At 43.0% G+C, this 22432-nt stretch overlaps 1 protein-coding gene across 5 annotated transcripts in view; it reads right to left on the reverse strand.

Moving 5' to 3' along the window:
- The window catches only part of LOC119653418 (focal adhesion kinase 1), a 179123-nt gene that overhangs the window by 34874 nt on the left and 121817 nt on the right, over nt 1-22432 (reverse strand). For all 5 annotated transcript variants that reach the window (XM_038057996.1, XM_038057995.1, XM_038057994.1 and 2 more), the window contains exon 11: nt 19143-19275. In XM_038057996.1, coding sequence (XP_037913924.1) covers nt 19143-19275 — 133 coding nt within the window. The remainder of the gene's footprint in view (nt 1-19142; nt 19276-22432) is intronic.

The following is a 22432-nucleotide window of genomic DNA, read 5'->3' on the forward strand; positions in this document are numbered from 1 at the left end:
CCTGTCTGCTACAGGCATTTTTCTCTTCAAAACGACTAAACGAATCCGAACAAAATTTGGTGGACATATGAGAACTATGAAATCCTCAGGACAGTATCCTGCATAGGACTATTAGTGTCAAAGTACTAGCAGTTCTATCTTATCAATTTCGCGCGAACATAGCGCATCTTAAGCCATGCAAATAAGATGTTAAAATCATAATAAATAAGAATAATTGACATTCTAGTGAAATAATAAAATTTCATCCATCTACTTCTCCCCAGCCCGTTTTAGTATCTGTTGTAGGCTAACTTCTTTACACTTTCTAATAATATTGATCTCTTAATGTGAAGCATATGAAGTTGACTATTATCAAAACAGTGCTTCCCAGATCAAGTTATTTGTGTAAACGGGGTTTTAAAAAATAGAGAGCAATATAAGTTTTAATTACAGAGAGAGCCATTCACATTTTTCACCTAATTTTAAGAACATGATTTGTTTTTCATACTAGTTAATTACCTAATGACTATATATACTATATTTTATAGGTTTTTATTATGAAGGAAAATTAACATCTCTCGCGCGAAAAATTTCTATCGACAACCATTAAAGAAACCACTTCTTACCCCCCAATGATGATAAAGTGGCTCAATAGATGCAAATGACATTTGAATTTGATCGTTGTTGTTTAGAGAAAGGTGAGTAGAAGTCTTTTTAATAAACATAGTCAGCTATTTAGCTTGCACATAGGCACAGTTTTGCAAAATTCAAACTCAACAATCTTTTCCAAGTCTGGATTTCTAACGAATCATCCGTATATGCAGGTTTTGTGAGAAAGATGATTGCACCGTAAAGAGGGTGAAGCATCCATTCCGTATTACAGTCTGGTCAATGTTTGGCAACAGAAGTACAGAGCACCTGTAAATTGTCCAAAAGAAAATGAGGTAGGACCAATATGTAAAGGTCTTGGAAACGAGAATGATATTCAAAGTACACGAATGATTATCAAATGGCATTTTTATATTTGTCTACCACTCCGGTGCATGTCAAAGGCAAAAAAGAACAGATTTTTTTTTTTAAAAAGCCATACAAAAGTTTTTGATAGGCCTGATTGTTCAGGAGAACTCAACCCCACTAAAAGCCTTTCGGGATCAATGGAAAACACAGAATTTCCAAGAAAAATATAATGAATGAGATACAGTTGACAGAAGTCCCTATGCTGATTAAGCATAGAAGTGATGAAATAAAAATCAATTATGATTCCAGCAAAAGACGGTTTGACTAAATATTAAATTTTTATTGTTTTTAGCGTTATGGGATTACTTTAAGTATATTTGAAATGTCTACTCAATATTGTTTGACATCACAAATAACTTGTAAATATTGGTAACAGATTTGTTACCCTCCCTTGAATATAAACTGATATTATGAATTTTTTCAAAGGTGGTTCTAATAAATAGGCTATGTACCCACGGAATAGTCACACACTCCTCTTCCTCACATAGAGAAACACAAAATCTTTTGTATCTGAAAAGTCTAGCTTCCGGTTACCCGAATTATTTCATTACTAACTATGCAAACAAGTCGGAATACCGGAAGCTGCTGCCTCGGGTATAAACGTTTTGTGTTCATATTATGTGAGAAACTCTCTGCACGATTTTCCATTACACAAGATACACATATTTATATACGTAACAAAGCCATAAATACTGTATTCATCCTAAATAAACAAACATTGCTTATTACCGCATGACGATGCATACATATATATGTGCGCATCTGAATTGATCTAAGCATCTTCACGAATTTCCACTTTGAACCGTGCACAAAAGCATATATATATGTACGTATGTGTATGTGTACAACATACACATATGTCTATTAGGTTGGTTACTACCCCCAAGCAATATTAGCATATACATATACATACACATGTCTACCTCGAGTAATTGGCACTGACACGCAAATAACTAAAAACAAGTCGGAATACGGGAAGCTCGCACTTCGGGTAGAAAGGTTTTGTGTTCATCTTATGTAAGAAACTTCAACGCACATTTTTCTATTCATTTTTCTAAACTACAAAACATACGTACATATCACAGCCATAGACATTATACTCACCCTAAGCAAACAAACTGCATATTTACTAATACTGTACAGTAATATGCACGTATATAAACTCGTACCCATATTTCCGATTTACTTCGTACACAAGAGTATACATATGTACATATATAGTACGCATATTAAATACGACTAGTTTAACGTACAAATATATCTATCTGAATTAGACACTACCCGTAAACTTCATTAGCACGCATATACCTGCATACACACCTGACTGTTTGGAGTGATTGATATTCATATACAAATGACTAAAAAACTAAAACAAAATAACTCTTTGCGACCAAATTCATAGGAACTCATTTCATGATGAATTGATATGTGATGATCACGTTATAAAATTTGTAGAATGCGTGAAATTCACAAAAAATGGCAAAGTTTCACCCCCTATAACTTTGTTAATAATAGTTCGATTTCTTTTCAAACTTTCAAATTGTGCATTATGTTATTCCTTACACCCACCCCAAATTTTGTACTTGTAGGATCAACATAAGAGGGGTTGTCGGGTAAATTTCTAAAATGTGAAAATATACTATTATTAACTTTATTTGTGTAGATATCGGAGCCGGATGTATTTTGAGGCCTAGATTTCGTAGAGATGCACTACTGTAATTTTTTCAGATTTTTCGGTTGGGTAGGTTCTGAGAACGTGACCTGTTACATCCCCTATGTTTCACCCGATATCAAATACGGAACCAGTTTCGAAAAGTACTCATGGCTACATTTTATGAAGAAAAATTGTGCACCCTCCATTCACATGTATGGGGAGCCCCCCCTCTTAAACTTAACACAAAATGGCGTCACTTGTTGCATGTAAAGGGAACGACAGATCCAACACTCTCACCAATTTTTGTGACAACCGGTCGAGCCGTTTCCGACTAAATCGGATGTGACAGACACGACAGACAGACAGACTTTCTCGATTCTAATAAGGTTTTGTTTCACACAAAACCTAAAAAAGGAAAACTAAAATGTCCCATAAATAAATGTCATACACGTCTTAGCGTGCAATAAATTTACATGAAATGCGAAACTTTGACCTTCTATAACTTTGTTAATAATAGTTGGATTGGGTTAAAACTTTTCATAATTATGTTCTCCATTATCGCCTATGCTGATGCCTGGAGCCTACCTTATATTTCTGGGATGTACACTTAAGGTTGGTTTTCCAGTAATTATCTAAAACACGGTATTTTATTCATATTAACTTTATTTGTGCAGATATCCAAACGGAATGTATTTTGAGGCCTAGATTTTATACAGATGCATCATTCGGTTCGTTAGGTTATAAGAACGAAACCTATTTCGCTTTTACATTTTCAGCCCTCACTCCTCCATCTTTCATCTAATAAGATTAATAAGATCATTTTCGAAAGCACTACTCGATCCCTTTCATCTAACACCCCACATGACCCATATTCTATGAAAAAACATTTTACACCCCCTTTCGTATGTATGGGAAGCCCCCTTCAAACTTAACACAAAATGGCGCAACTTGCTCTATGTAAAAGAACACACACTTGTTCTTACCAAATTTCGTGACAATTGGTTCAGCCTTTGCCGAGTAAATCGAGTGCGACAGACAAATAGAAGAACAGACATTGAATGGATTTTAATAAGGTTTTGTTTCACATTAACTCTTAAAAACCATACAGCAATATTCGGTTTCCCGTTTTTTAAGGTTTTGTTTGTAAAACAAAACCTTATTAAAATCGGTTTACTGTCTGTCTGTCTGTCCGTCTGTCTGTCTGTCAGTCTGTCCGTCACACGCCTTTTTCTCGGAGACGGTTATAGCGATTGACACCAAATTTGGTAGAAAGATGGGAACTGTGAACGCTCACGCATATAGTAAGTTACATCCTCTTACGATGAATTTAAGGGGGGGTCCCCATACATGCAAAAGGGGGGTGTAAATTTTTTTTTCATCAAATATAGTCATGTGGGGTATCAAATTAAAGGTCTCGGTTAGTACTTTTCGAAGCCGGTATTAGTTTTGACTTTTGCTGAAATGGTGGGGAGTGCGGGGGGTTGAAAGTGATCATTTTTTAACGAACCCATTCTCAGGAACTACCAAACCGAAAAATCTGGAAAAAATCAGGGGGCTGCCACTATATGGTGCCTAGGCTCCGAAATACCCTCCATATCGATACCTGTTCAAATAAAGTTAATAATAGTATATTACTATAATTTTTAGTAATTGACAGGAAAACCCCCCTTAAGTTCACCCTAGAATCACAAAATTTTGCAGCAATGTAGGCTACAGTATAGATCATGATCCTGCCAAATTTGGTGAAAATCGCACTATTACTAACAAAGTTATACTAGGTCAAATCTGCGCTCCTCTGCAAATTCAAGACTATGAATGTCAATATCACTTGAAAGTGGCTTTTTTCACATACATAATATATGCATATTTTACGTGCTACATGCTAATAGGACAAATGCACGTCCAAATCTCCTTATAAACGAAATACACAAAACCTTTCATATCTGAAGCGTCTAGCTTCCGGTTTCCCGACTTGTTAAGGTTTTGTGTAAAACAAAACCTTATTCATATCGGTTTACTGTCTGCCTGTCCGTCACACGCATTTTTCTCGGAGACTGCAGCAGCAATTGACACCAAATTTGGTAGAAAGGTGGGAACTGTGAACGCTCGCGCATACAGTGAGCTACATCCTCTTACGTCGAATTTAAGGGAGGTCCCCATACATGCAAAAGGGGGGTGTACACTTTTTTCACCAAATATAGTCATGTGGGGTATCAAATGAAAGGTCTCTGTTAGTACTTTCCAAAGCTGTTGTTTTGATATTTCTTGGAAAGGCGGGGAGTTCTTGGGGTCGAAAGTTATCATTTATTTAACGGGGCCATTCTCAGAAACTGCCCAATCGAAAAATCTGAAAAAAATCAAGAGGCTGCTACTATATGGTGGCTAGGCTACGAAATACCTCCCATACCGATATTCCTTCAAATAAAGTTAATAATAGTATATTACTATAATTTTCAGTAATTGGCTGTCGCAATGTAGGCTATTATGCAGAGCTTAATCTTACCAAGTTTGGTGGAAATCGCACTATTACTAACAAGGTTATAATACTTCAAATTTGTCACTTCTTTGGAAACTTATGATTTTGAATGTCAATATCACCCGAAAGTGAATATTTTCACATAATATATATGTATATTACGTGTTACGTACTAATGGGTTTTCCGACTTGTTTCTCAATCGAAGCGATGCATGTTATATAGATATTGCAGAATAAACCGAAAACAAGTCGCAAATTTCATTAGTCGCATTCATTACATATACACACATACCTGCCTCCACTAATTTATACTGATATTCAAATAACTAAAAAAGCTAATAAAGAAAAGCGAAAGTGTCTCCATAAACGCCGTCGTTCTTATAAATTTACTTTATACATATGATTACGCGTCCTAGAGTGCAATAAATTTATGTCAAATGCTATACTTTGACTTTCAATAACTTGTGTCCTATATTGTCGCCTAAACTGGTGGCAAATTTTGTACTTCTAGCATGAACTTAAGGGGGGTTTCGGATAAATTTCCAAAGATATCGGAACCGGGTGTATTTTGAGGCCCAGATTTCATATAGATGCATCACTGTGGTTTATTTTTCAGATTTTTCGGCTCTGAGAACGAGACCCGTTTCACTTAATATCAGAAACAAGATCAATTTCGGAAAGTATTGAACCCTTTTATTTGATTCATAAATTTATTATGTATGGGGAGCCCTCTTCAACCCCAACACAAAATGGCGCCACGCTGAATGTAATGGAACACACAGATTACATGTTCTTACTGAATTTCGTGACAATCGGTTCAGCCGTTTTCGAGTAAATTGGATGTGAAAGACAGATGCACATTGTTTCATACAAAATCTTAAAAAGAACTTGGATATCTAAACGATAGAATTGAAGATTAAATTATTTATGAATAAAATACGAATTTAAAATCGAACATTTTTTAAAGAAACTTTATCAAATAAAAGCTAAAGAGATAATATCATCCTGTGGGTTTTTTCAAAAAGGCATTTTTTGATTAGCTTAAACATTTGCAGAACCTCAGGGGTCGTTAACGACTTTTAACGGATCGCTTACGATACGGAGTGTCACGTCCCCGAGGTGCCCAAGTAAGTAGTTCTGCCCCCTAGCTGGCAGCATACCTGCGTCCTAGGTAGTAGCCTCGAGAAAGCTTCTCGGTGAAGAGCGAACCGCGAATGACCGGTACACGTCGGGACACACTGGGAGTCTCCGGAGCCGTCGACAACTCTCTGTTGGCGTCGACGGGGTGATGTGAGCGTAGCTCTGCCAAGGTGGTAGTTGCGACGTGTATCATGAGCCAGCCCCTTCGGGACCCTGGTCGGGAAGTGTGCATTGAACTGGTGTTAGTAGACCGCGTTGCCCCGAGCGAGCAGTGATCCGTCCGTGAATTCCGGGATCAGCTAAGCGTAGGTCAGGCCTGGGGTATGGGCTGTGTCCCCGAGGGTATACCCGTTCTTGACTATTGCGGCCCGCTCCCTTGCACACGATGCGCTGGTTACTTTTTCATGGAGAATATTCAGAAAATTATAAAAAAAAAAAAACGACGAAATAACAGATAAGGAGGAAGAGCTGGGTGCGTTTGGGCGGAGCACAAAAATGCGTCGTTCACCGCAGCGATCAGTGAAAGAGGCAACGAGGGTTGACATACCCGAGGAGACACCGGGGCGCCCAAATAAAGAAAAGAAAGAAATAAAGAAGCCTCATCAAGTGGCGCGACTGCCCGTGCGGAGATGGCAACTCCATTACCTTGCAATGCCCCTGTTCTGAAAGTAAGATCAGTGAGAAACGCTAGTCCTGAGCAGATGGATTTGGACACAAATCGAGTGGAAGTGCATTCGACCGTCCTCGCTAGAGCCGAAGAGGAAAGGCTCATCAGAAAGTGCGCAGCAGTGGTGAAACGTATGCGGTCGGCAACGTTCCTTCAGAGGAACGTCAGCAAAGGCGTCAAAAACGGGCTGATGGAACTAGAGGAACTACTGGACCGCATTTCCTTTTATAGACGAACGTGGAGAGCACCGGAAGATGATTGTAGAGCAGAAACAGTCGCACTCCCCGCTGAGAATACTGCTTGCGTCAAACGGACCGCAGATAGCCCTCTGCAAAGTGAACTGGGAAAAAAGCGGAAGGAGGACGACGTGCCTGAAAGAGATTTTATCGAAGTAGTCTCCAAGGCCCAAAAAAAGAAGGCGAAAAAGGATAAAAAGAAACAACGGACTCCGTCGCCAGAGACACGTCTGTCCAAAAGCAAGGAGACTGCCAACCCAAAGCCAGTAGCGGAAAAAACGAGGAAACGAAGAAGGACTAGACCGTCGGCTCTGCTCATTAAGCCGACGGAAGGCAAGACATTTGCCGAAGTCCTTAGTGAAATCCGCTACAGGATGAAACCCGAGGAGAACGGAGCAGAGGTGTCTTCGATACGGAAAACGAGGAGTGGTGGAGTTCTCGTCGAACTGGGCCCAAAGACGACCAATAAGAGCACGTTCTGCGAAGCGGTCAAGGGGCTATTGGGAGAGAAGGCTCTTGTTTCCAGCCTAGAACCCATGTGCTTTCTAGAAATACGGGATCTTGACTGCCTCACAGAAAAGGCCGAAGTAGAGGAGGCACTAAAGCGTGAATGTCCAGAGGTGACCAATGCCCGGGTAGGTATTACCTCTGTAAATGCTCGAGGCCAAAAGCTCGCCGTGGTGGAAGTCCCCGAGCAATATGCGGGGAAACTCCTTAACAGCGGGAGAATCAAAATCGGATGGGTAGTATGCAGGGTACGAATGCGGATAGTCCCCACCAAGTGCTACAGGTGTCTGGACTATGGACACACGTCAGCAGCTTGCAAGGGTCCGGACAGGAGGACAGCATGCCGGAGATGCGGCCAAGCGGGTCATCAAGCGAAGACTTGCAAGGAAAGCGAGAGTTGTGTTCTCTGCAGGGATCGTGGCGTGTCTGGCGAAAGCGTCGCAGACACTGCGGGCTCGGGACGGTGTCCGATCTTCAGGGCGGAATTGGAGAGGGCTAGGGTGCGAACGCCATGATCCGCATTTTGCAAATTAACATGCATCGGAGTGCAACCGCTCACCAGTTGCTAGCACAGTTCGCTGCGGAAGTAAATGCTGATCTAGTGCTGATTAGCGAGCAATACCAAAGCAAGGACCCGTCCTCATGGTATCTCGACTTATCGGGCACCGCTGCTGTGTTCTTGCCGAAGGCCGGGGGGACGGATTTGTCTGGATCCAGTGTTTAGGGATAACGTTTTTAGCGTTTACCTGACGTCGAATGAGTCGATTCCGGACTTTCAGCGCCGGCTTGATGCTCTGGAGGACGCCGTTTCGAGCACGGAGGGACGAATCCTGGTTGGCGGTGATTTTAATGCCAGGGCTCTTGAATGGGGCATGCCTCAATCAGACTCCAGAGGGAAACGGATTCTGGAAATGGCGGCGAGAACCGGGCTCGTAATTTTAAACACCGGATCCACGAAAACGTTTCGGCGCCCAGATTGTGAAGGAAGCATTCCTGACATCACTTTTGCGTCGGAATCTCTGGCATCATCGGTGGACGGGTGGCGAGTCCTAGAAGACTTCTCGGCAAGTGATCATCAGTACATTGCGTTCGAAGTGTTTGAAGGTACTTGGTGAACATCGGAAGGTTCGTCGAAGCTCTTGGAGCAGGTAGGGCCGCGCTGGGGGGCACTCCAGGGGGTGGTGATGTCGCAGCTGACACCGTCGTAAATTCAGTGATGAATCTGATAACAACGGCGTGTGAGACTTCCATGCCCCGGAGAGGCCCCAGGCGTGACAAGCCTTCTATGTACTGGTGGACGGCGGAAATTGCCGACCTACGGAAGGAGTGTCATAAGCTCCGCCGTTTGGCACAACGTTTGTACGCCAACGAGGAGACATGTGCCATAAAGGCACGATATAGATCAGCAAAAAGGAGACTCCGCAGCGCTATAAATAAAAGCAAAGCTTGCGGCTGGCAAAATCTTGTTAATGAGGTGAATGATGACCCGTGGGGACTTGGCTATAAGCTTGTCACTCGGAAAATTGGGGCTCTACGGAAGCCCTGCATATTGAGCACCGACCAGATGGACCGCATTGTGCGGGCATTGTTCTCCAGACACCCTGTACGGGTTGATGTAAATAGCGCGGAAAGCGTCGTGGATTGCCCCCTTTTCGCAATGGGAGAACTCGAAGAAGCGGTTCTCACTATGAAAAACAGGAAGGCGCCAGGTCCTGATGGCCCGGTGTAAACTTCCCGGCGGAAGTTTACAAACTGGTGTTCCGCCAACGGCCAGAATTGCTGCTGGAAGTGTTCATCGCGTGCTTGAAGGAGGGCATTTTTCCTTGTCGCTGGAAAGTGGCCAGACTCGCGTTGATCAGTAAGGAGACCCGGAGCTCCCGTCTGCATACCGACCGCTGTGTATGCTTGACACGGCCGGAAAAGTGTTCGAGAAACTCATCAGGTGTAGACTCGCTGAAGGGATCCGTGCTGCCGGGGACTTATCCTCAAGGCAGTTCGGGTTTAGAACAGGGAAATCTACAGTGGATGCTGTTATAGAGGTCGTAGATGCGTTTAATCGAACCGGGGCACACAGCCGCCGATCTCGACGGATAGTGCTTCTCATAACGCTTGATGTCAGAAATGCCTTCAATTCCGTAAGATGGACAGATATGCTAGGCACACTAGAGAACTCCTTTCACGTGCCGAGCTATCTCTTGCGGATATTGAGGGATTATCTGAAAGACCGCTGCCTGCTGTATGAGACGCTAGAGGGCCAGAGGAGGATGGAAATCACGTCGGGAGTAGCGCAGCGATCCATCCTAGAGCCAGACCTCTAGAACGCTTCCTACGATAGTCTGCTGAGACTCGATATGCCCGAAGAGTCGCGCCTGGTCGGTTATGCAGACGACGTTGCGGCACTTGTTGCCGGACGCACTGTTGAACAGGCGCAAAGCAGACTTGGCATATTGATGCGACGGGTAAGCGGATGGATGACTGCTCACGGCTTCAACCTTGCGCTGGAGAAAACCGAAGTAGTCATCCTGACCAGAAGGAGAATCCGGACCTTGCGTCCCATATCGATCGGCGAGTTGACTATAGAGTCAAAACCAGCGGTTAAATACCTTGGTTTAATGCTCGACTCGAAGATGAGCTTCTTCGAGCAAATCAAAGCAGCAGCGAACAAGGCTGCAGCTGGAGTCGCAGCCTTGAGTCGGCTAATGGCGAATGTCGGCGGCCCTATATCAACTAGGAGACGTCTCCTCATGGGAGCAACGCAGTCCGTTCTTCTCTATGGTGCGGAGGTATGGGCTGATGCCCTTGACAAGGAGGTGTATCGTAAACGCCTCGCTCAAGTGCAGAGGCGGGGAGCTTTGCGAGTGGCGTCTGCTTATCGCACCGTTTCTGAACCGGCTGTGGTGGTGATTGCGGCTGTGGTGGTGATTGCCAAGGAGCGCAAAGCTATCTATCGCCGTAACGGCGAAAACTTAAGAGAAGTGATTGCCCGTGAAGAACGTCAACGCATTCTTAGCGAGTGGCAACTTTCTTGGCAAAATTAGCCAAGGGGCAAGTGGACTGCGCGGCTCATCGACAAAATAGACCCATGATTGAACAGAAAGCACGGTGAGATTGATTACTTCCTTACCCAAATTCTAAGTGGGCATGGAGGTTTTCAGTGTTACCTGCACAGGGTTGGGAAGGCGCGATCTCCTGATTGTGTGTTCTGCAATAGAGTGGCGGATGACGCTGAACACACCTTTTTCTCTTGCGAGAGGTGGGACGGCCTCCGCCAGCAGCTTTATGCAGACACAGTGGAGCTCTCTCCAGACAACATTGTCAGAGAGATGCTGAAGAGCGCTGGCAGCTGGAATCGTATTGCGCATTATGTTCGGGCTCTTCTTACTACGAAGAAGATTGAACTCGACCGGCAGAGGGAACTAACAACAACTCCCTTCCTCCCCTACCCTCCCGTTGGTGAAAGGAATTCCCTGACTTGAAGGCTCCCAAAGCCGGGAGAGCGGGAGGGCTAGCCCGAAGTAATGTGTCAAACGATTCCAGGCTAGTTCTCTGATGACAGGGAGGTGTTTAGTTGGTAGTCCGCCAGCGTGCTGTTGCGGGAGTCCAACACTCTGTGCGTAAACGCATTCACCTACCCTACTCCCAAAAAAAAAAAAAAAACATTTGTAGAACCTAATTATAGATTTTGTCTTTTGAGGATGATGAGAGTCCTGAGTACGCATCAACTCATCAGACGTTGCCTCAGCTCTGCCCTGGGAGCAGAGTGATCGAAAGTAGCGACAGGTTGTAATTGCTCCATTTATATATAATCGTAAACACGACATGAGCGCAAATTATATTGAAGTTCGCCGTACGTTCAGATCTAAACCAGACCGAAGTGAATTTTTTTGTCGAGGATGCTGGGAGTCCTGAGTCCGCATCCACTTTATGATGGACTGGACCACTTGGGAGCAACATACTTATTCTCCTAGGGTCCACGGACTCCTCTTTTTTGGTTAAACACCCAAGTTTATCAAAAAAGTTGACTCTGAATTTTAACAAATTCTTAACATTTATTCATTCTTCATAATAAATAAAACATAATTACAAATCTTTATTTATTTTCGATTTCTCTGCCGGCCTCGTGGCTGTCACATCGCTATCAACAAGCAGGCGGGCCACACAGTTGTGTTAGTTTCACTTCGTGGTGAATTATATTATTCTGGTCCGGAGCGCGGAAGAATCTTCGTTAATCAGCTCGCGCCTCCACACTACTTCACCCCCAGCTGATACTGGATTTCAGCGACAAACCCGACTCCTGGTCTGCCAACTTTAGGGATGTAGATCGAATCTCACGAACCGTGCACCCTTTTTTCCCCCGAAACATCAGCTCCGGAGACAAAAGGTTTTAACCTGGACACGGAGACGTTTTTGGGCCTGCTGCCGACGTCAAGCTCCCTCTGTTCAACACTTCACATGGACCCTCATATTATGATTGCCAGGACCTCGCGCAGATATCCAGGCCTCTGGGGGTGTTAGCCTTCGTCGAAGAATGACGGGATGGCGGGGATGATTTTAATTTTGCCACGGTGTAGGGAGCTGGCGGCAAACTCTTCACGATGGGCTGTACGGAGCCCAAGTAGAATGAAAAGCAGGATTTGCGAACACGAGGAGTCATTGTGTGCCATTATAGCGGCTTTCAGTGCCCTATGCCAGCATTCCAGCATCCCATTGGATTGCGGTGATGCGCAGCCGTCCGGTGGCGTTTGAAGTCCAAGAGTTTGCTCCACTTCGAGAACAGGGTACACTCGAACTGCATTCCCTGGTCAGTAATGACTTCGGCCGGAGCTCCAAAACGTGGTATCCATTCACAACAAAGGATCTCGGCGCACGATTGTGTAGAAATGCCGGCGAGAACTATTGCTTGAGGCCACCCCGTGAACCTCTCAATGATTGTGAGGCTATACTTGAAGCCATGCGAATCTCGCAAGGGGCCAATAATATCGATGTGGATCATGTGAAAACTCTTTGTAGAGCGAAGGAATGAGTCTACCTCTTTCTGAACGTGTTTGACGACTTTACACTTCTGGCGCGCGATGCACTGTCTAGCCCAGGGGTTAACATCCGCATTCATTGACGGCCAGAAATATTTATTAGTGACAAGCCGATTCATTATCCGGATGCTTGGGTGCACAAGATCGTGTATTCCATGGAATTCTTCCTTGGAAAAAGCGGCCAGAATATATGGTCTAGGTCACTTTTCAGAGGTCTCGGAGACTATCACGGAGGTTGAACCGAAAAGGGGAAACTCTCGGAATTTGTATTTGGAGTTGTCCCTGAGGCTCTGAAGCACTGCGTCATCCTTCTGGGCCTCTGCGATTGCCGAAAAATCGACCGTGGCAGGGATTTTAACCTCTGAAACGCATGACAAAGTATTTGCAACTACATTGTTTTTGCCGGACACGTGTTGGTGATCCTGAGTAAACTCGCTTATGAAGTTTAGGTGCCGGAGTTGGTGAGGGGACGCTTTGTTGGGCTTCTGCTTAAAAGCGAAGGAAGAGGCTTGTGGTCCGTGAATACTGTGAACGGTCTGCCTTCTAGCGAGTATCGGATGTATTTTATTGCCGGCTAATAGCTCACGATCGTAGGTGTTGTAGTTCTGTTGAGCTGTATTCAATTTCTTGGAAAAGAAGCTCAACGGCTGCTAGTTTTGGTTCACCTTTTGATGAAGGGCAGCACCTACTGCGATGTCTGAGGCATCAACAAATACGGCTAGGAGTGCACCTGTTTGTGAAAATGACAGGAGTGTAACGTCAGCAAGCTATCGCTTGGCTAGCTCAAAAGCCTGGACGACCTCTTTAGACCACGTAATCACGAGTGAGTCTTTTATCTTGGTTCCAGCCAAGTAGGCATTGAGGATCACTTGATGTAGTACGGCTTTGGACAAGAAACGACGATAGAAGTGTAACATGCCCAAAAACGTTCGCAGATCTTTGACCTTTTTATTTTGTGGGAAGTCTATTATGGCCTGACCCTTGTCTGGATCTGGATTGGATTCCCTCAAGGGAAATCATGTGGCCTAAGAACTTCACCTGCTGTTAAACGAATTTACACTTTTCAACGTTAAGCACAAGGCCGGCCTCAAGGAGACGTTGAAAAATACATTCGAGATGTTCCAAATGCTCAAACTTTGAAGAAGAGGCGACCACATCATCCAAGTACACGAAACAAAAGTCAAGATTTCGCAGGACAGAGTCGATGAACCTCTGGAAAGTTTGCGCTACATTGCACAGGCCAAAAGCCATCCGTGTGAATTCGATGGCAGTTAGCGAGGTTGTGCGCAAAGTCGTGGATGAGTGATACGGGATAACATTCAGACGTCTGTAATCCCCACATGGTCTCATCCATTTTATCTTAAGACCTAAGCGAAGTTACGGGATCTATGAAAGACCAATTTTGCAGATACATTAGCAATCCATAATGACCTAGAAAGTCTGCGCCTAATATGGGACTACTGATATCCGTTGCAACGAAACGTCATGAAGTCCCAGACTTACATATACTTACCTGTAGCCGCAAGTGTATGAAGAATTCGCCGGCGCTAGTTTGAGTTGATGCGGAATCAGTTTGTGATTCCGCGATACCGGGAGTACTGAAACGTCTGCGCCTGTGTCGGTCAGGTAATGGTGCTTACTCAAGGGATCGAATAATTTTGAGCGGCGTGGATCTGCATTCTGGGAAGCCATGAACGTGCACAGGCTGACATATTTCTTTCCTTTCTTGGCAAAGATATGGGGTGGTACCAGCAAATTTCAGGAGTCGTAGAGGACCACGACGCACGACGCCCATTTCGGTTGGCGGACTGCGTCGTGACCTACCAGCCGAACGCAAAGCTGCTACTGTAGCCGCTAGTTTGGAGACGGTGCCGCGAGGGTTACCACCGTGGCTTCCCGCGACACTTCACTGACCACGGAGCGAATATGCACCGCGTGGATTTTGTCAGCAGTGTTTGCTATAGTAACTCCTCTAACGATCCGAAGTCCGCGCAGGCTAAGGCCGGAGGTCGCTACAACCACAGCGACTTTTGAAGCTAAATTCCCACCTTATCCCCGCCCAACTGCTTCATCTCACGCAGCTCCGTTAGCAAGTGATCCAGCTTTGCTTTCGGGGCGTTTACCGCACTGTTATTAAAGTACATTGGCAAAAATAAACGGATTGCCTAGAGAAAACGAAGAGTCGTCCGATCCCCACAACGAATGAAAAACTCAATCGTAACCAAAGCGGCACTCACACTAGGCGCGGAAGCACTCGAGCCCCAGTGTCGATGGCGGGATGAGAACCAGGAGAACCCACGAAGCAACAGAAGCACAGTCTGCCAACTGTGTTTGTTCCAATATTCATATTTAAATAATTAGTTAAATATTTAAAATAAATAAATAAATGTTATTTAATCTGCAAATGATTGTAATCAACTTGCGTAGTAATGAGCACAACAGTTTCTCCTCCATTCACAAATAAATTATGGGAATCCGCCACTACCATCGGCAACGAAACAATGCAAGCATGCAATGCAACTACTCATGGCATACCCGGCCAGATACACACACTGGAAAACTGTCGAAGCCCCTGATGCTTGCTGCTCCAGGTGCTGCTGTTGTTGCGTTACAATTGTCTGCCAATCTGGTTGCTGTTCGATGATAACTCGTAGTAATCGTTCGTTGTCTTGGTTGCTGCCGCTGGGAAAGTTGATAGGTAGTCGTGCTCGTTGATTTCTTGGGAGCGCCGGCCTTCCAAGTGCGTCTGCATATGTGGTAATTGACAAGGTTCGCTACCGCGACTGAGAATTGCAACAACGGTGGCAGAGTCTTTTGACAGTACGAATAGCCGACACTTCCAATTTTCGCGTTCGCCACCTGTTGAGTGGCTTCGGTCACTGGAAACGAAATGCTCTCGGTCCCACAAGTAATGGGATCTGAGAATTCTGTTTTCCTTCCACTTTCTGCTGACGAGCTTCTTCCACTGCAATTGTACCGAAGCTAGATCCTTTACAGGGGTCACCAATTGCGATAAAACATATTAAATTATTTTTAACAAATTCTTAACATTTATTCATTCTTCATTATAAATCTAAAACATAATTATAATCTTTATTTATTTTTAATTCAAAAAATTATAAAAATTCAATTCAACTTTTTTCTCTACTCTTACTCTAAACTAAACTCCCACGATCGCTTTGCCAGCCTCGTGGCTGTCACACCGCTACCAACAGGTATTTAGTAATACATTTTATTTTACCACTTGTATTTACAATTACTTTAATTAAAACATTTTATTTTACAATTTGTATTTACAATTACTGTGATTAAACCATTTTATTTTACAATTGGTATTTACAATTAATATTTTAGATAAAATACGAAATTAAAACGACCTGCCCGGTCGGTGGTACGCCATTTAATAATCTTCAATTATTTCTCTTTCATATTCAATTATTTTATTTACAATTCAAAATTAGCAAGGCCTACTTCGCCACGGAGAACACCGGCGGTGGCACTTGTCAGTCGAATCAACAACATTCGAAATAAATTTCAAATATTGCTAATCCCGCTACGCCACAGGTAGGTGAGCCACTCAAGCGAGTGAATTTCACCTTCGTGGTGAATTATAATATTCTGGTGCGAAGCTGGGACAAATCTTCGTTAATCAGCTCGCGTCTGCACAGTATAGTAAATTTGGAAAAATAGCCAAACTTTTACTGCATAAATTCAAATAAAAACCATTTCATAATATTATATTGTTTGTTTTGATGACAAAAATACAATCGAAAATAATTTCTAAAACTATTCCTATCCGTCACAAATATTTTTTTTTTTGTGAACTGAAGAGATCGAATTTAGAAAAGCAATGAATAAACTTTGGGCCTGCGATACAATTTCCTCCAACCTTCTTCCCAATCTGGAAATCATTATTTATTGTTCTACCCTCAAGAGGAAATTACATTAAACTTATTAGACTTACACTTATTAGACGCACTACAGATTTTATGCAAAATCTTAATTATCGGGTGTATTTCAGCTGTGTATAATATATTTGGTTCCCGAATTGCTAACAAAAATAAAACATCATCTTCATTAACTGCTAAAGAATGTCTAAATGTATGACGTAAATTATTAATATTTGGTTGAACCAACTTTTGCCGCTATGATAGTTTCAATTCTGCGCGGCATGCTGTCAATGTAAGATTGTACTGTGTTCTGCAATTGAAGATGATGGCTCCACACTTGTGATCACTTCTTTACCCATTTGCCTCTTCATCAGCTCCCACACATTTTCAATTGGGTTCATATGGGGCTACTACCCGGACAATCCAATAGAGGAATATTCTGCTCTCGCAAATAAGTGTTCACAGATCGGGTCGTGTGACACGGAACACCATCCTGCATGAAAATGAATGGCTCCCCATTCGGAAATCATTCTCTAAGCTAGTGAACTGATCGAGTTTGCAAGACTTATACTGATCTTAGCTCATTATGCCTTTAACCATTAACAAACGTCCAGTACCTTTGCCGCTTATGACTGACCAGATCATAACCTTTGTAGGTTGCTTCTCAGTTTGAACAACGCAGTCAAGATTAAATGTTTCTCCATGACGACGGTGCTCAGTGCTGATCTTTCATTATTTCACAGTAAATGATGCATTCAATATTAATTTATCGATCTGCAGAAGTTGACATCTCTATCACGCCACTATTTAGTCCACTTCAGATGCTTGGCTTCCATCGCAGCTATTGACTTGGGCCTGTTGGCGGGTCGGCAGGCCTTCAAATGTAAATTCTTTAATTTTCTGCGTACAATGCGCAATCACATTAGCATCTTTCAGTTGAAATTTTATCTGTTTGTGGTAGCACTTCTGTTTTTAGGCAAATTTTCCTTAGATATCTTTCTCACCTGGTATTAAAAATGGGTTTTCTACCGCATCTATTCCTTCGTTTCGGGCTTAGTTTATGGCCTGACTCCATTTTCTTCTTTATACGTCGTACGGGGCTCAAGGCACCTTCAACCTTCGGGATAATTTGCGGTTGAAAAACGTTTTAAGATCAATGAGGGCATTTACTTCAGCTAATCTATGCGGTGAAAAGTCGCCTTTTTTACCCATGGTTAAAATGTCCAAATTTACTTTCTATATTTATTAAACGCCCTGCACATAGAATAAATAAATAATTGCATAATTTAACTGCGAAATAAATTAACACGCCGTATAAAACCGCAGAAAACACGTCTATACCTATAGCAGCCGAGAATGCAACTGACACAAATTTATACTTATTTGGGCTTTGAGCCAAAATGGTAACATTGTAATGCGACACATAAAAAATAAATATTAAATAATAGTGCATTATCAATTTCTTAAACAAAAATAATTATATGTAAAGTTAAATGTAAATAATATCCCATATAATCCAATGCAACGTATACAATTATCAATAATTTAAAGTGCGTCTAATAAATTGGCCAGGGACTGTATATTATTTGGGTAACTTGTTGGATGTACTAGTGTACTTTTGAGGTGTTTCTAACGATTGTAACTAATTAGACGATTTTTCTCTTTGGCTAAATTTATTTCGGTGTGCTTATACCGACATTCCGGACGTACGACACCGGAGAACGGAAGAAGGTGCTTCCGAAATATCGGCATCTGTATCGAAATAATCAGCCTTATCAAATTAAAACAACCGGAAGATGGTAGCTTCAGGTATGAAAGGCTTTGTGTTTCCTTATATGAGAAATCTTAAATGCATGACAGTTTTGCTTGTACATAGTTAAAAATTAAATTGTGCATTATTTTTCAAAAACTACTTACAGAAATAATTTGCTGAAAAGTACTGTAGCGTTAATAGTCAAATTCATATGTTTCACATAAGGAATTCGACATTATTAGCAATTGCGAAGAAGTTCACCCAAATTAGATACAAACAAGTCGGAATACCCGAAGTTGGACGCGTCGGATATAAATCTTCAAAATATTCCTCCATATATAATATTTCTAAATTGGTTCACTTTATATGATGATGACATTGTTCATGGCTTAGGGTGCAATAAATTCACATGAAATAGCAAACCTTCATCTTCTATAACTTTGTTAATAATAGTTAGATTTCCTCCAAACTTTCGAAAATAGTGTGTTATGTTATCGTTTATTCTGGTGCCAAATTTTATAAATCTAGATTGAACGGTAATACATTTCCAGTATGATGCACGATACTATCGTCTATGATGTTGCAAACTTTGGTACATCATCGCTCCCATATGGTCACCATATTTCATTTGAATCAGTGATCGGTGTGTGTCAGACAGACAGACAGACAATAAACCAATTTAATAAGGTTTTACACAAAACCTTAAAAAGTGGTCAAACACTAAAATTTTCCCGAAAACATTTTTTTTAGAAAATACAATGTGAGTTCAATTAAAAACTGCTTTAAAACAAACCTTGATGATCGTTGGAGTACTGACTAGTACGTTCCTGGCAGCAATATCTCGATGAACAAATTTTTTCGACTCCAGATAACTGAGTGCCGTGGAAAGTTGATAACAATATTGGAGAAGTGTGCCTAGTTTTAATCTGTAGAATAAATGACAAATGACGATCATTAAAAAACTATAAACTATATAACTATAAAACAATTTTTAAAATTTGAAGAATTGAGAAAACCACTACTACTACTAACATATATGTCCCCTATTCGCTCATTTGTGGAGTATAAGGCATCCTATAGTGTGTGTTCACACTATAGATATAGTTCATTGTGTTTTTATTTTTTCCCATTTCATTTTCAATTAGACTGTTTCAATGTCATTGCCATCACACTTAACACGCTAGGAATAGAACAGCACAAACGCAAACACAAATATCTATGACAAATCGAAATTCGAATTCGGAGCAAAGATATCAAGCGGCGGATGCTTAATCAATTCGACCACGGCTACGAGTCTTTAATACATATTTGGTTATCAATGTGTTTCGCTAGAAAATAAAAACATTATCCGTAAATTCGTTAACCAACTCCGTCAAAGACAGTCTCCATCCATTTTGAGAACGAAGGAACGGTAAGTCACTGTAGTCTGAGTGACTGTCTAATACACATCTTAGGGAGTAGGTGGAACTTTCTTAAATGTATTGGCTAGTAATCTATTACACCTTTACCCGCGGACAGGGCTGCAACAGGAGTCGCGGCATTGAGTCGGCTAATGACGAATGTCGGCGGCCCTATATCAACTAAGAGACGTCTCCTCATGGGAACAACGCAGTCCGTTCTTCTCTATGGTGCGGAGGTATGGGCTGATGCCCTTGACAAGGAGGTGTATCGTAAACGCCTCGCTCAAGTGCAGAGGCGGGGAGTTTTGCGAGTGGCGTCTGCTTATCGCACCGTCTCCGAACCGACTGTGATGGTGATTGCGGGCGTGATTCCTTGCCAAGGAGCGCAAAGCTATCTATCGCCGTAACGGCGAAAACTTAAGAGAAGTGATTGCCCGTGAAGAACGTCAACGCACCCTTAACGAGTGGCAACTTTCTTGGCAAAATGAGCCAAGGGGCAAGTGGACTGCGCGGCTCATCGACAAATTAGACCCATGGTTGAACAGAAAGCACGGTGAGATTGATTACTTCCTTATCCAACTTCTAAGTGGGCATGGAGGTTTTCAGTGTTACCTGCGCAGGGTTGAGAAGGCGCGATCTCCTGATTGTGTGTTCTGCAATAGAGTGGCGGATGACGCTGAACACACCTTTTTCTCTTGCGAGAGGTGGGACGGCCTCCGCCAGCAGCTTTATGCAGACACAGTGGAGCTCCCTCCAGACAACATTGTCAGAGAGATGCTGAAGAGCGCTGGCAGCTGGAATCGTATTGCGCATTATGTTCGGGCTCTTCTTGCTACGAAGAAGATTGAACTCGACCGGCAGAGGGATCGGACGGTAAGGGGATCCCTGAACTAACAACAACTCCCTTCCTCCCCTCCCCTCTCGTTGGTGAAACGAATTCCCTGACTTGAAGGCTCCCAAAGCCGGGAGAGCGGGAGGGCTAGCTCGAAGTAATGTGTCAAACTGTTCCAGGCTAGCTCTGTGATGACAGGGAGGTGTTTAGTTGGTAGTCCGCCAGCGTGCTGTTGCGGCAGTCCAACACTCTGTGCGTAAACGCATTCACCTACCCTACTCCCAAAAAAAAAAATTACACCTTTACCCCACTGAGATAGTGACTTCCGGGAGCTAGGGATTAAGAATTCACTCAAAACTATTCCCTGCTAGTCGTACAAGGCAACTAAAAGAGAAAGGAAATTTGACCGGCAGATATCGAAATTTTTGTTGTTATAGAAAATAACGTCTACATACGTCGAATAAGGCCCGATTTACTGATAACAAACAACGGCAACGATATCGAGAGCTGCAAAGATGCTCATTCCAGCATTATAAGCAGGAACTACTGGGGTTACGTGAGGTTAAATGATAGGACTCTAGAATCTATGGGTAATTAAAATTAAAAAGAATACTATTAAGAGTTCTTTTTTTTCCGACTTACTGCTGAATTTTCTCCCCGGTTGCTCCGTCGGCCCCGCGGCTGCAACAGATAGACGAGCCACTCAGGAGAGTGAGTTTCGAGTCGCGATGTGGAGCTCGGATGAATCTCCGCTATGTAGATCCACATTGCAACGCCTCCACACTACCAGAGGAAAAAATTAAATGAGGTCCATGTGCGACACATGGTTGATGAGGTGTTCCGCGACAACTAAAGTTAGGTGGCTCAGCTGTAGCAGATGGTGGCAGCATAAACAACCACCGTCTCTGAGTTGGCAGAGATCGTCGGTGCTTTGCGTTCGGGAAGTAGAGACTAGATCAAGGTCTAAATTTGCCTCCCGAAATGGACGATCGGTTAGTAAGTCATCGACAAACAACAAACAAATCAGACTTGCCGGGAATTCTAGCGACTGCTATCCGAAATGCAACACTACGTCGCCTCACAATCTACGACCCGTTGAGCCGGCGCAAATACCTGGTCGATACAGGCGTTGAAGTTTCGGTTCTTCCCGTATCCCGCATCGCATCATAATTTAATAACCCAATTTTTGAAACGCGCAGCAGCAAATTTTTCGTCGATCCGCACGTATGGCTACAGGCAAGTAGACTTGACTTTTGGACTTTGACGAGCGTTTTCTTGGCGCTTCATTATCGCGAGCATCAGCATACCCATAGGCGCCGACGCACATATTTGCGCACTTCTTCAAAAATACCGCAACATCACTGACGAGCGTAATCTTTCTCAGCCCCTTAAGCACGATGTTCAGAACCACATCAACACTATTGGCTCCCCATTTTTCTCTAAAATGCGTCCATTACCACCGCAGAAGCTTGCAGCTGCGCGGAAAAAGTTCCAAGAACTTCTTAAGGAAGGTATTTGCAGACCTTTGGACAATTGTTGGTCTTCACCACTTCACATGGTTCCTAAATCCAATGGCGAATGGAGGCCTTGTGGCGACTACATACGTCTAAATGCTCAGACGCTTCGATACCCCATCCCATTCATCCACGATTTTGCACAATCTTTCGCAAACTGCGGTATTTTCGCGCTCCTGGACGACCATCAAATCCCTGTAGCTCCCGAAATTCCGAAAACGGCACACCTTTCGGACACTTCAAGTTCACTGGGATGACTTTTGGACTATGCAACGCAACGCAAACCTCTCAGAGATTTATCCACTTTGTGCTGTGAAACCTATCTCTCTTTGGTGTG

Source organism: Hermetia illucens, chromosome 4 (genome assembly GCF_905115235.1).
Source record: "Hermetia illucens chromosome 4, iHerIll2.2.curated.20191125, whole genome shotgun sequence".
Classification (NCBI taxonomy): Eukaryota; Metazoa; Arthropoda; class Insecta; order Diptera; family Stratiomyidae; genus Hermetia; species Hermetia illucens.